This window comes from Anser cygnoides, chromosome 5 (genome assembly GCF_040182565.1).
Source record: "Anser cygnoides isolate HZ-2024a breed goose chromosome 5, Taihu_goose_T2T_genome, whole genome shotgun sequence".
NCBI lineage: Eukaryota > Metazoa > Chordata > Aves > Anseriformes > Anatidae > Anser > Anser cygnoides.
The window spans coordinates 61922331-61936246 of record NC_089877.1 but is presented as its reverse complement, the minus strand read 5'-3'; the positions used below and the strand labels follow the sequence as shown (position 1 = coordinate 61936246).

Genomic DNA, 13916 nt, shown 5'->3' with positions numbered 1-13916 from the left:
ATAGCTCTAGAGCACGCTATTAAAATACTACAGAAAACTGAGTAACGTGGAATATACCTAATTTCCCAGCTTTTTAAAAAGCCATAATCAAAGCACAATAACTTTTTTCAGTTCTTATTTCAACATTAGTTTCTTCATCAGAAAGCATTCACACAGCAGTTGGACACAAGAAAGAGAAATATAACTGCACTTATCCTAAAAAGAGGAATTTAACTGCACTTATCCTAGACGACATTAAAGTGCTAAAAATGCTACCAACACATGAGTTACTTTAAAATTATAAAAACACACACACACACAGACACTCACGTTACTTTGAATGGAACAGAGCAGGAGTAGCATGCAAAGTAAATTCCTGCCTAGGCTCAGATATAAAGGGAAAAAAAAAAAAAAAAGCATTTACCGTCTGGCACAGGCGAATTTAATTCAGAAACACTGTAGGACGGTAACGGCGCCACTCTTGCCGAGTGTTTCTTCATCCTCTGAAATTGCTCTCTCACTCACACACTCGCCTCGTCTTTGGTCTGCATCGCTTTTGGTCCCGAGTAGTATAGTAAACACTCGGCTATGGCTGGTGGCTGGATGTTGTTCTGGAGATGCTGCAGTAGGCTAGGAGTACTGATTTGCTGTTTCCCTGGGAAACCATTTGCAACACATTCAAACAACGCTTGACCTCTGCTAACACTTATCTTTCATTCAATTGTTAAGCGCAGCAGATAAAATACAAATATATTAGCTATTGCTCTTCTGTAACTTGCACGCGCGGCAGGCGCTTTGCATGAAAAGAAGGATTTCACATCAGCCCTGTGCTCTGTGCTAGCAGAGCAGACGGGAGATTTCTCAGACAACTGCAAGGGAATTATGCAATGCAATTTGCTGATTCCTTACGCTCTGACAATGTATGTACGACTACGGTAATTATTTCAAATAAACTCTGAGTAATGTAGCTCCGATAGAGCTGTTAAACTGGGAATGCCTTGGGCGAAAGAGTTGGTAACGTCCCGCTCTGTACCAGACAAGAAGCAAAGGTATTGTAGGAGTCTCCTTCTCTTCTAATGCCCTACAAGAACTGTCACAACCAGGCCATATATAGGCCACAGCTGCTCTAGGTTCTTCCTCCCTTCCCTTGAGGCACCCAGGACATTTTTACACTATTTCTTCTACATCCACTCTCTTCTACACCCTTTTTGTTATTTCTACTACTGGAGACTTGGAGCAACAAGAAAGTTTCATTGAGCAAACCAGTGCCAACCTGCAAAGTTTTTGCACATCTTAGAAAACCCCGCTGACTTGGGTATCCCAGCACTGTGCTGGGAGCTTGCTTTGCCCCCAGATATTTATCGGCTTCTCATAAGGGCTCTGCCTTCAGAGCTCTTCACCAAAACTGTACCAGGTCTTGGCCAAGAATTTGTAGGTAGAAAGTCTTACCATTTACATTCAATGTATTTATTATAGCAACTATGGGAAATATAAAGAAATTGGACGGAAAGAATGGCAGCAAGCTATACCAACATATGCTAGCAAAGCTGCTGGATTTTTAAGGGCCTCAACTATGTAACTTTTACCTACAGTCTTTGTGCCATTGCTAGCCAGTGGGAGCAGCGATTCCTGACCTGGGGCTTGGTCCTCTACCCCCTATTACACAGCCAAACAGGGAGAAGTTATTGGCTATAAGGAAGGCAATAAAGTGGTTTGAAAAGGATCAAGAATCACTGACCCAGAATACCACGTGCTCAGCTTCCTAAAGAGGGCTTGCAGGAATCTCAGATGTTTTCCAGCAGTAACAAGAGCCTCTTTCTGGGCACAAAATGGCTATAGGAGAGGACATCAGCTATACAAATTCCTCTCCTGAGTGCTGTAGAGGAAGAGCTGCAGTAGGGCTAGACCTCCAAAGTGCTCACAGACATCCCTGTGCTCTCTCAGGGCTGGATTGCCCGAGTGAAGGAAAACACATGTGTTTTTTAACCCAGAGCCTGCTCCTGGGCTCCCTCACAAAGGGCAGTTCCCGTGATGAGGTATGTGTGCAAGGACTGCTCCCTTCAGTTGCCCGTAAGAAGCCAGGACACAAGGAGGGAAGAGGAAGACGAGTCCTGGCTGGATCCTCTCCAGATGCAGCCAGAGGAGACCTGGCACACGCAGAGACCTACAGCATCCTAACGGGCACAGCACCCACGACTCCACCGTACCCAGAGCAGGTAGGAAGCGGCTCCAGACTCTTCAGGGCAAACAAGCCAGCAGCATAGGATTACCTTAAACACACAGTCTTGTTCTGCACATCTTTTGCTGCTGTTTGTGTGGTCTGTACTCTTGATTATTAGGGAGCGGTGACACAGTAAGGAACAGACAGTGATTAACGCTACGGAAGAGAATGAGAATGGAGAAAGTACCTCGTCACCCCCACCTCTCATGGTCATTCCCGTGCAGAGTACAGCAGCCCTGGGACAGGCTAGGGAAGAAGCACAGGGGAGAGAAATGGCTACAGCTGCCTGGTTTTCCACCCAGCACGTCCTCTCCTGGAGCACTCGGAGCTCCCCTCTAGGATCTTCATTGTATCCCCCTGCGACTGCTAAGGCTCACCACCATGACAGCCTTTTCCAAAGCATCACACTGCAGCACGTAAAGCTAACCAGCTTTTACTGCTTATCTGCATTCGGAGGATTTCTCGCACTGTGTAACAAGCACTTTTCCAAAGAAAATTATCTTCCCAATTCGCAGAAGGAATTTTATTCTCCCCTCCGAAGTGCTGAGAGTCAGCAGACTCTGTGATAGAGTAATCACAAGTCAAGTAATTGCTGGCTCCACAATCACAAGGCTATCTATTAATACATGTCTAGTCCTTGAGCGTTTATATAATATAAACAACATAATAACATAACACAGAGATGGTTTTTAGAAAACCATTTCTGCAAATAGGAGTTTATAATGGAATCATTAACGAACCTTAACAACGGTGAGCGTGAAATGCATGAGACAACGTCAAGCAATTCGAGACATTTCTGTCAGACAATTTCAATGTTACCAGCAGAACATGGTTGTATCTAAAAGCTGCTGCTCTTTTTTTCTTTTTCCAAAGGAAAATCACCCACCATTTTACCACAGTAACTCAGAAATCATATTCAAACCCAGAAAGAACCCTTTCAAAATACCTACCCCGGCAATCTGTTTCATACAACAGTTATAAGAGAAAAGAAGCAGATACCAAACTGCTTTAAAAATGTGTGATGGGTACCTGTACCTCCCATTGAAGACTGCAGCTTGAAAAACATCAGCTTCTCTGGCTACACAACTGAGCTTTGGCCACATATGTCTACTCCTGCTATGAACAACTGATTGCATGTATGTACGAGAAGCTATTCATATAGGCGCTCCGATCCTTCCTATGTACTCAGCATCTCCTCTCCAAGCGTGCCAAAGAAAGGAATAAAATAATATGGAGCAGAAGGGAGAGAAGCAAGCTCTGTCCTTGCCTCCTACAGTACCTCAGACACAAATCCATTCAATGTGGAATTTTATGTCCAAATTTACCAGGATGGCATGGTAGTTACTCCACAGACTGGAAGTCAACATGGAATACATGGTCTTCTGCCCACCTCATGCTTATACAAGGTACCACAGTGGGAAAATACAGGATGTTTTTCTAAAAATCAAGGGCAAACTCGTTTCCAGGTACCTCTAAGACAGATCTTCATTAGGTGTTGCTTGCCTCACATCCTGTGTTTTCAGCCGAGAGCACGTTAGAAGTTTTGTTATTTGCCGGAGTGGCAGCTTTATGATACCTGGAAACGTGGCCCACAGCACCAGCCAGGCTGGCCAGGCAGTCCTGAATTAATGAAATCCAGTGTGCCACTTAACCGATCTCCACATGCAAGTATTTTCACTCAGGGTGCCCCTGTTTGTCAAGGAAACACACAGGATGAATTACAGCAGTGCAAACTATACAGTGTGTCATTAAACAGCGTAAATTACAACCCAGCCTGCGGGCTAGCAAGCTACCTCTTTGTTCCTATTTAAGGCAAACACTGGTAAGACCCTAACGAAAGCTCTCAAGATGGATGAAACATCCCCGGTGCTGTTTTTTTTTGTGAAGATACCAGTGAATTCGATACCCTGCTCCCCCATCCCCATGTGCTACGTAGCAGCCAGGAGTCCCAGAGCTCCGAGGCTCCGGACTCCCCACTAGGCCGCTCCCTGCGCAGGCACAATGCCTGAAGCCATCTCTGTCCCCTGAACCCCTAAATATTAACCCAGATGAGCACATGGGGAAGCTGCAGGGTTGCTGCCTCACTAACCAGACGGCAAACCAAGGCTGGGAGCAGGCAGAACCCCAGAGAGCTGACTCACGTTTGCTAACAAGTGCTCCACGCTCACAGCAGAAGGGGCTGATGCTGTCACAACATGTACTGCCCTCTTGGTTCACAACTCCGCTGCTCACAGTAGCGAGTCATGCATATTTAAGGGACCTCCTGTAAAAGTAAAGACTATTTACTCTTCTTCACTAAAATTGCAGCCTACATCACAAGCTGCAGCTGAAGCGTCGGCCCCACAGAGGGTTGCTTGCTGACAACAAGGACTGCTCCAGCCCCAGATGGACACAGTTTCTGCCGACAATACTATCAAGAGATAATAAACCATTTGGAGGTGTATCTTGTGGTAAGATATAAATGAAAAGTCCCCACGAAGGACACTACGCCACCTCACATCGCTAGCTGGTTACGGTATCTATAGTCCTAACTAATAAACCACATGAGCTACACCAGGTTTACTTCGGAGGGCTTTTTTTCTCCATATGGGAAACAATTAACAACCAAAATCACAGTATTAATATAATCCCAATGGGAAGTGACAGAATATTGAACACGTTTCTTTCCAATGGCTGTAAAGGCAGCAAGGTGACTTGGTCACTCCTGGTCATCCGGATTTTACACACCAAGTTAGGGCAGATTCTTCCAATGGGAAATATTGTTGACGCGTACTGAAGACATGAAAAGACTTTCTTTGACTCTAATTGGTTTTAGAACAGGGTTCAGATCCAACACTGTAGTCCTTGTTTGTTTTAAACGCCGCTAGTTACAAGATCTGTATGCAATCCACTTTGCATAATGCCCCACAGCCACCAGGTCAGTCTGTTCCCGATCACTAGACTATATGACTCTCGTAAACACGACTTTATTGGCTCTCCCAGGCTGAGCATGTGTTTTAAGATGACAAGCTAAAGGGCTGTTATCAAGTTCATTTTATCTCATTGGAATATAAATTAGATGCAAGGCGCAGAAGAAACAAACAGTCAAACTGAGATCAAAACAGATGTATCCTACAAAAGGCATTTTTATGTAAAAGAGGAGTCAAGGCTTTAGTCTGAACATTTACCAGAAGCAAGCAGCAAATGTTACTTGATTCAAACAGTAATCTCAATCCAAAACAACTTCTAAGGCTTGCAGAAAAAAAAAAGAATTGTTATTTTTTCTGCTGTCAAGTGATGCCACGTGGATTTTAAAGAATCAGATCCTGAATTCCTTGATTTTTCTTAACTCAGACAAAATCCTCACTGGTTTACATACTGTTGGATACCAGCATATCAACACTGCTCTGACGAGCATCCCACAAACATCTAGGGCATGGTCCTTCAGCCCCACCAGTCCGTGTTCACACATCACACGCAGACAAGACAGTGCAAAATTATTTTTTCCTCTGTACTTTCACACATCCACTGGCTACTTGGCCAAACGCCCGACTCTTCCAGCACAGGGATACGGTGATTAATCAATCCCCAAGTGTAAATCCTGCCAGCGTTCCCAACCCATGCTCAGGCAGTGAACACCAGACTCATACACACTCAGGAGATGCAGTGCAGCCCCAGCTCAGAGCAATACTGAAGTGCTCGCAGGGTCCTACTCACTTGTTTAAAGCAATTCTTTTCTCAAGAGCCTTCCTGATGAGCAGAAGAAAAACCACCATTGTCAGCAGCAGTGAGCTCCTGCTTGTCTTCCCCGAATCTTCTGGCCAAAGAGCCAGAGCCAGGGGAGCACTTCAAAAACGGGATTTCAGCCTGGGAGCTGCTGCTCTGGGCCATCACTTGGTTTGTGGTAGGAAGCCTGCCTTAACCTCGACTTTTCTAATAATCAGACATGTTATATTTGAGAACATTTGTACTGAAGGTGCACTGAAGTCTCACGTGTTATGTTCACTGAGATGGAACTTTATGCAGCTTTTCTGATATTCTGCAAACACCTAAAAGCAGAGTACTCATTTCCTGCTAAAATCTCACCTAATAACTACAAGCAATACTACCACATCTGAAAAGATTTTAATTCCCTTGGGGGCTGGGTGTTTATGTACTGATCCCCAGAGGCTCATGTTAACATGGGCTGCTATTTTCAGTAAATCAGCCCAGGAATTCACTCCTTAATACCCACTGTTTTTCTAGCAGAAAAATGCAATGTGATCTATTTCTAGGCTTCCCAAGCAGGCAGTTTACAGAAATAAGATTAGCACTACCAGCTAAACATTAACTCAAGGATGAAGATAGGAAGATTTGGTGGTGCTCAGCTATCAGACAGGACAGGAGAGCTCCCTGCTGCCACAAGCGAGTGCTTTTTCAGTACATTGTGTCCCACCGGACCTCAAGAGTGCTGCAGGCAAGCAGCTGCAGCTCGACTCTCTGCTGCTGGCTCTCACACCACTGTCACCAGGAGTTAAAAATGCTCAGGTCACGGACAGACCATTGTGCCCTGGCTGCCACAGGCCACCTGGAAAGCACCTGGAAAGCACCTAACAGTTTTGATGGTGCTACCAAGTGGGTACAGCGTCACACATCATGCAACGCTGTGCCGCTTACAAGCAAACCCCGAGGATGCGAGAGCTCCCACCTGAGGTACACAGCTGACTCGACAGCTCCAACATCTTCTGTTGCAGTGCTTTTGGAAAGCTTTTTATTTGCTACAGGATTTTACAGACCTGATAACTAGTGTTTTCAAGCTTTCCCTGGGAGGAACAGAGACTGAAAGTTTCAGTTTAAATAAACTTCCGATTTTCCTTAACAATGTGACTTTTAGAACATAAAACCCCTCCCTGTAACGATCACAAGATACACGCTGAAGTCTCCAGAGCTGGCAAAGCAGCTTCCTATCTTTTTTTTTTGTTCTGTTGTGACATGACAAGATCATACAGTTAGAAATAATAAGCTTCTAATGCACTTAAAGGACTAAAGAAGAAATGTCAATTGTGGGCATGGACAAACCTTCCTTCAATCTCAAAAAGGGCCACTCAGTGCTTCATGGGAACAGCAAACACATCAAGTTAGATGCACCTTCAATATTTTGGCATTACAGGAAACGAGACCTGAATTTCAGGTTGACAAAAGTATTAAAAGACACCTACAATATTAGGAACTCTTTCACGTTCGTATTTGCAGAAGAACAAGGAGGTGCTCAATGAAAAAGAAAAAAGGCTTCCGGAGGAACCTCACTTCAGCTGCACTGGGCGCACTTGCTACTGGCCTCAGAGCCTGAGTCAGGTTGAATCGATCCTGCTGTCCTAATCCTGAATCAATAAAACAACGTTTGTTTAGCGCTGCATCATAAATTTCAGCTTACGGGCTATACTGACAGGCAGGCACAGCAAAGAGCAGGAATCTCATGAGCAACACACACAGATTTCATTTGTAGAATGCACAGACCTCATTTGAAAAAGAAAACCAAGCAGATCTCAGCGGCCTCCCTACAGCGCAGCCTACCTGTAAAGGTGGATGGATCTGCTCAGCAGCACTGGTAAAATTGCAAGCCTAGGAGCTCACGCTGTGAGCTTCTGACACACAATCTGGGTAGCCTTCAGCTCCTCCGAGCCTGGGCGTTCCTCATCAAAAGTCAGCTGAATTTCAAACCCTTTTCAAATTCAAGAGATTAGGAGAAAGTCTCCTGCTTCAGCCTGGCCTCTCTGACATTGCCGGCAGGAAAACAGCACAAGCAGACACCCAGCTCACAGTCTGTGGCAATAAAAAGACTAGGTCTGGTATCAAAATAGCCAACACGGAGCTTCCGAATAAAGTTGGAAGCCCAACACTTACATTTTTGTTGTTGCTGGTGGGTGTTGGTTGCTCTCCCCCCTACCTCCAGGGAGAACAGCTTAGATGTAAGTGCATGCCAGATTAATATTTGCCTTCCCTGGGTTTTGTTAACAAAACTGCCCCAAATGAAATAAGCTGCCTACATTTTCTAATTCAGCAATTACGAAGTGCCTCTCCTGAAGCGCCTGCCACAGGAGAGCATTTGAGTTGAGCCAACTTCCATTTTGTGTTTGTCATCGTGTCTGTAGTGCACGTCAGTGACACAGTAAATCACCTTGCACACTTGCAATCCTCTGTGTAGCCAGCAGTTTAGGAGATGGCTTCAGGTCGAGCAACTTCAAGAAGACAGAGGGAGCCAGCAAAGCACGGATGGATGGCGTGGATGAAGTGGAGCTGACTCTGCCTCAGAGCATAAGGACAGGATAGATCCACTTCCTATCATGAAATGTTTGTGAGAAACAGTTTTTTACCTCCCAGTGAAGACTACGTTTCTAGAAGGTGCTAAACATGGATTCAGAAATGGAGGTCCTTCAATGTGACTGCATTTGGGTACTTATGCCCTCGGGGAAATGCAGGCCTTGCATTTAATTTACCTCGTCCCATTCATTCACTCGATGCATATTCATCAAACAACACCGCGCTAACAATAAAAAAGGCGCTAACAGTAAAAACTAGCTATTATTAGCTGAGCTAATAAAAACTAGGCAGTAGGAAACTGGCTGCTAGCTCAGAACGGGTGTCAGGAGTAGGATGCTCTGCACAATTCCCAAATAAGCATTGCCTTACTGCATGCAAATCATTACAAGTGATGTTCTCCAACCTGTGCACCACAGGCAACTTAGGACTACTTCTAAGGACGGACATGAAATGTTAGAAAGAAAAGACTAGTTACTATTAAAAGACACTTACTATTTGGGCTTCTCTGGCTTCTTTGGAAGGTACTTGGATCTCTAAAAATCAAAAAGCTTGACACCCCCTAGCATCAGGCATGGGATTTTAGGAGATTCCCCAGGCAGATGTGAAGCCTTGCGAAAGATTCCTACAGCAGAGTGCGAGGGATTCACATGGAAGGGACCCAAACAAGACACCCTACCCCAGCTTGGCTTCAGGAGCTGATGCTGAACACCGTACTGCAGCTTTTGAAGGAGAACAAAGCAAGTCCTGATTCAACGGGTGATAAATTCAAATGCAAGGTTCTGCTTTAGGCCCCACGGTAAGATTAATTTCCAGTAGCTTTGATGGTTAGTCATAAAATCTGCTACCTCCTGGTTTCTGCTATTTTATTTAAAAGCATTTTTATTTCCCATTTTAATTGCTGATCTGCTGCCAGCGTGGCTTTGCCTCTGCAAAATTCCTGCTACATTTATTTACGGAGGATGAAATAACAGGCCAAAATCTCAGCTGCAATACATCAATCTTGCTCTACTGCAGCTAGTCCTCGGATTTAGCAATTAGGTAATTGTGGTTGTAAAGACTCAACACAAAAAGTCTTCCAGCACCCGCAGAGCCCCTCTGAAATCAGCGGTCTCTGCTGGGTGCCGAATGCTGCCCATACCCTTCAGTGGAGGTACCACAGGGGATGCTCACACATCCCTGGTCCAGCAGAAGAGGGATCCCACGTGAGTTTAATTCCCCTTCTTTTTTCCCCCCAAGAATTTGGGTCCACTGAAAAAACACAAACAAATCAGATGGCTCAAATTCCATTAGTACAAGTCTGAGCAATAACCACTGGTGAAACTCAAGGTAAGTCTTTTGAGCAGTAGCAACTTTTTGATCTTTGCAGCAGACATTCTCTACAAATTCTTTGAAAAAAAGTAAAATCATTTTGTGATAGAAATTTAAAAATTTGGTACTATCATCTCCAACCTTTTGTGAGTGCTTCTTGTCTAATCTTCATATAATCCTGCCTAATACCTTTCAGCGTAAATCTCTATTACGTGCAACATCTTATTAGCAAGACAATGAAAATAACACAAGAAAAGTCTACTGAGCAGCGTAAGGGGATTAAGGAAGGATTAAACAGTAGTGACACAATGAAAACGTCGAAGCTGCGTATTCACCGTAAGTACTCGGGTTTTTAATACTCTCGCTGGGTCACTAACTCAACTCTTTGGGTTGTCCCGAGGGACCGTGCTCTGCATGAGGAGCGGTGGCAGCACCCAGCCAACATCTCACGACTGGGGCCAGTTTTCCAATGTCAGAAGAGGGACAAGGGCTCTGTTCTTCACATACGTGGACAGATGTGTGCACACGTACAAGAACACTTATGAGAATTACCCTCAGGCCCTCACCCCACTTACAGCATTCTCTGGCGGTTCAAAACAAAGTGTTTTAAAGTGGAGTTGCTCCAATCAAGGCTACTTCTGCCGTCATCCAGCTCCAAAGAGCTGTATCCCTGCCTCTACGGGCTCCCCAAACATGGCTTCAAGGGGACTGAGATCTAGGGGATCCCCTGGGGGACGTCCGCCCTCCACAGACTTCATCTGTTCTCTACTGGAAGGAGCAGTGCACTCTCTCCTTTAAAAATTGGCCCTTAATCAGAAATAAATTCTTACTCAATACTTAAAATCAAGCCTATTTACTACAACAGAGCACAGTATTGATCTGGCACTGGTTTAACTTGTCAGAGGTAAATCACAGCCCGCAGAAGGATTCTGTTAAGTTACCGGAGGGCCATTCTCCTCGTTAGGCAACACACTGTGCCATCAGCACTCCGTCCCCAAAACTGGCGATCTGGCACCCGAGCTTTCACTTACGTCCTCTGCTGGCCAGAGTCCAGTGCTCGAGGGGATCAGCAGAGATCTGCACAGCCCATGGGACACTCACCCACCCAGAGGTTTCTTCCTAGCTCCTCAATATTTAAGCTACTTGCTCTAAAAACCCAAGGAGGGTTTGTCCACTCTTCCAAAAACTTTCAGCACTTGGAGTCCATGTCAATGAAAAGAAGGGGAGCTCTTTTAGACACTATTTTTTCTAATGACTCTCTTGCAGACAGCTCTCTTGCAGTTCAGCTTCCCAGCAAGGCGGTGGCTTTGCTGGCACTCACAGGTGCTGCAGGCTCTCCTTCCAGGCACATCCCACCAGCAACCCTCAGCTTTGCCTCCAGCAAAGACAGTGGCTCAGATCCCTGCGAGCTGGCACTGCACAACAGGGCTGGCCCAGCACGCCTGTGACCAAACTGATAACACCGGGGATTAGAAATGCAAAAAAAAATCCAGAAAAGTCCAAAACCAGGCGGCAGTACATCGGCGAGGAAACGTGACCTTGTAGTGAAACCACCCTCCTCGGCAGGAGATTAAAAAGGGCATCGAATTGGGGCACACCATGGAGTGTTTTGTGGCGATCTTCCCTTTGTATCCTAGGGCTGAATGGATGCACACAGTGGCAGGGAAAGAACAAAAAGCCACTGCTGTGTTTCCTCTGGCGTGGTGGGTTCTTGGGCAAGGAGCCCCCCAGGAGGCAGAGCAGTCACAACGCTGCTGGCTTTCCAACAGGTGCCTTTTTGCAATGGGCTGCTGGGATCAGGCAAAAAAGGGTCCTTTTGAGCATTGCTCCACGGTAACGGGAGTGCAACATCATGGTGCAGAGGCGCTGGCAAGTGCACAGACTCCTCTGCCTCTTACAGCCGCGTCTTGGCAGCAAAAATCTTTGCATTAGTTTTTCCTGCTCTCAAAATGCCTGCAGGCTTCACGCTGCAGGAGCTTAGTAAAAGCGCACCTCACTGGGAGAGCTCGCTCTGCCTAGGAGCCTTTTTTCCTCTCTCAATCAGAACTTCAAGGGTCTGAAAAGGCAAAAAAAAAATAATATAGAAGACTCCCATGTGTCATGCCCATAAAAGCCTCTCCAGTTTGCAGGCTTGCACTCCTGCAGCTTACCCAGCACTTGAGATCTGCAGGTACTGCCCACGCCAAGTGCCCTCGTAATGGGCATCACGTTGTCCAAGACATCTCCTCCTGCCCCAAGGAACCCCACTTCAGAAGAGCTTCTCCAGCTACAGCCTCCCGAGGTTCGTAACGGATGGCAAACTCGGCATTAACCTAAGTAATTACCTCAAAAGGACGTTCTTCTTTCATCTCTCCCTTCTCTTTTCCATATATTCCCCTGCCCCCTGCTCTTTCCATTGTGGGACTCTGAGTGTTTGATGAGACTGCCTCCCGAATGCCAAAAGCAACAAGAGACATGTAAGAGAACAGAGGCACAGGACAGCCCATCGGATACGGGGATTTTCTACCGGTCAGCACATTGGTCGTTAAAGCAGCATTCTAGCTAATGAAGTTTTGACCTCATTTTCCCTGGCCGGTGCCAGCGTGTGTCCATATAGAGAGGACGTGTAGCTACACACATATATGCACACATAGTACGCCAACAAAGGCTGGGTGTAAGGCAAAGCAGCTGAGATCAACCCTGCCCACCTCAGGCAGCCCCAGAGCTGTGGAGCAGCGCTGGTCCAGGCTCCAACACGGGGAAAAGGAAAATCAATTTTACCCTGGTCCCCGAGTGACCTCCTCATGGTTTTGTGGGGGTAAGCAAAGAGCTGCCACCGGGACTGGGATGAAAGGGCCTGGGACAAGGCAAGACCAGCCCTGGGGCCTAAGTTCGTGAACTGATCGGTGGTGCCATGAACAGGGGTGGGAGGGACTGCACTGGTCTGAGATCACAGAATCATTAAGGTTGGAAGAGACCTTCAAGATCATCTGGTCCAACCACCCCCCTACCACCAATGTCACCACTAAACCATGTCCCTAAGCACCAGGCCCAACCTCTCCTTGAACACCCCCAGGGACGGTGACCCCACCACCTCCCTGGGCAACCCGTCCCAACGCCTGACTGCTCTCGCTGAGCAGAAATGTCTCCTCATTTCCAACCTGAACCTCCCCTGGCACAACTTGAGGCCGTTCCCTCTGGTCCTGTCACCAGTTACCTGTGAGAAGAGGCCGACCCCCAGCTCCCCACACCTCCCTTTCAGGTAGCTGCAGAGAGCAATGAGGTCTGCCCTGAGCCTCCTCTTCCCCAGCCCAAACCCCCCCAGCTCCCTCAGCCGCCCCTCACAGGACTTGTGCTCTAGGGCCTTCACCAGATTCGTAGCCCTTCTCTGGACATGCCCCAGGGCCTCGATGTCCTCCTGGTACTGAGGGGCCCAAAGCTGAACACACTTCAGCCCTGCTCTCAGGAGCCAGGCCCTCTGCTAGCTCACTGCATGCTTCGCACCCGCAGGGTGTGCGCAACGGCGGGGAACGCGGCACTGATCGGAGAGCGGCTCTCCAAGATAAAGCTCTGGGAAGTCAAGTAAGTCAAGTCCAGCTTTGACCTCCTCCTCCTGTAATCCCTACTCATTTAAGATAGCTATTTAAACACTCTTACCAAAGAGGGAAAAGCTGCCTTGGGAGAGCACATGGAAAATGCAGGCTGAAGCAGCTGCTCTTTCCCCAGCACAGCTCTGGAGAGCAGAGCAGGATGCCAAAAACCCGTCCTGACGTGCAAGCACGCAGGATGCTTTAGAGAGAGAAGTCAGAGACCGTTGAGCTAACAAAGAAAAATTCTCTTGGATGCCCTGCACGCAAACACCTTTCTGCTGGATACTCTATCTCTGTTTTGGTTTAGTAGAGCAGAGCCCCTAGTTAAATAGCTGTAGAAATGAGAAATCTGGCATCCACATCCTCTGCAGCTTTTCTCATCATTAACCTGTGCCCTCCTAACCAGAGGCTCAATTTAATTACAAAAGCTGTGCTACACTCAGATGCCAAAGACGCAGTCAGAAGCCCCAAACCATTTTCCTGGTGGCAGGTGAAGCGGCTCTCTCTCCCTTTGTGGTGTCAACAAGCATCTATCAAACCAGCCCCTCTTCCAATGTTCC

The 13916-nt window shown here is 46.7% G+C and overlaps 1 protein-coding gene across 6 annotated transcripts in view; it reads right to left on the bottom strand.

Annotated features, from left to right (window-relative positions):
• Positions 1-13916, bottom strand: part of SLC35F4 (solute carrier family 35 member F4) — a 108946-nt gene that overhangs the window by 33051 nt on the left and 61979 nt on the right. The window contains exon 1 of one of the 6 annotated variants that reach the window (XM_013193841.3): positions 404-525. The exons of 4 other annotated variants lie outside the window; for them this stretch is intronic. In XM_013193841.3, coding sequence (XP_013049295.1) covers positions 404-479 — 76 coding nt within the window. In that variant the 5' untranslated portion in view covers positions 480-525. Of the gene's footprint in view, positions 1-403; positions 526-13916 lie in introns of those variants that run through there. One more of the 6 variants, XM_013193852.3, reaches the window with a different exon arrangement.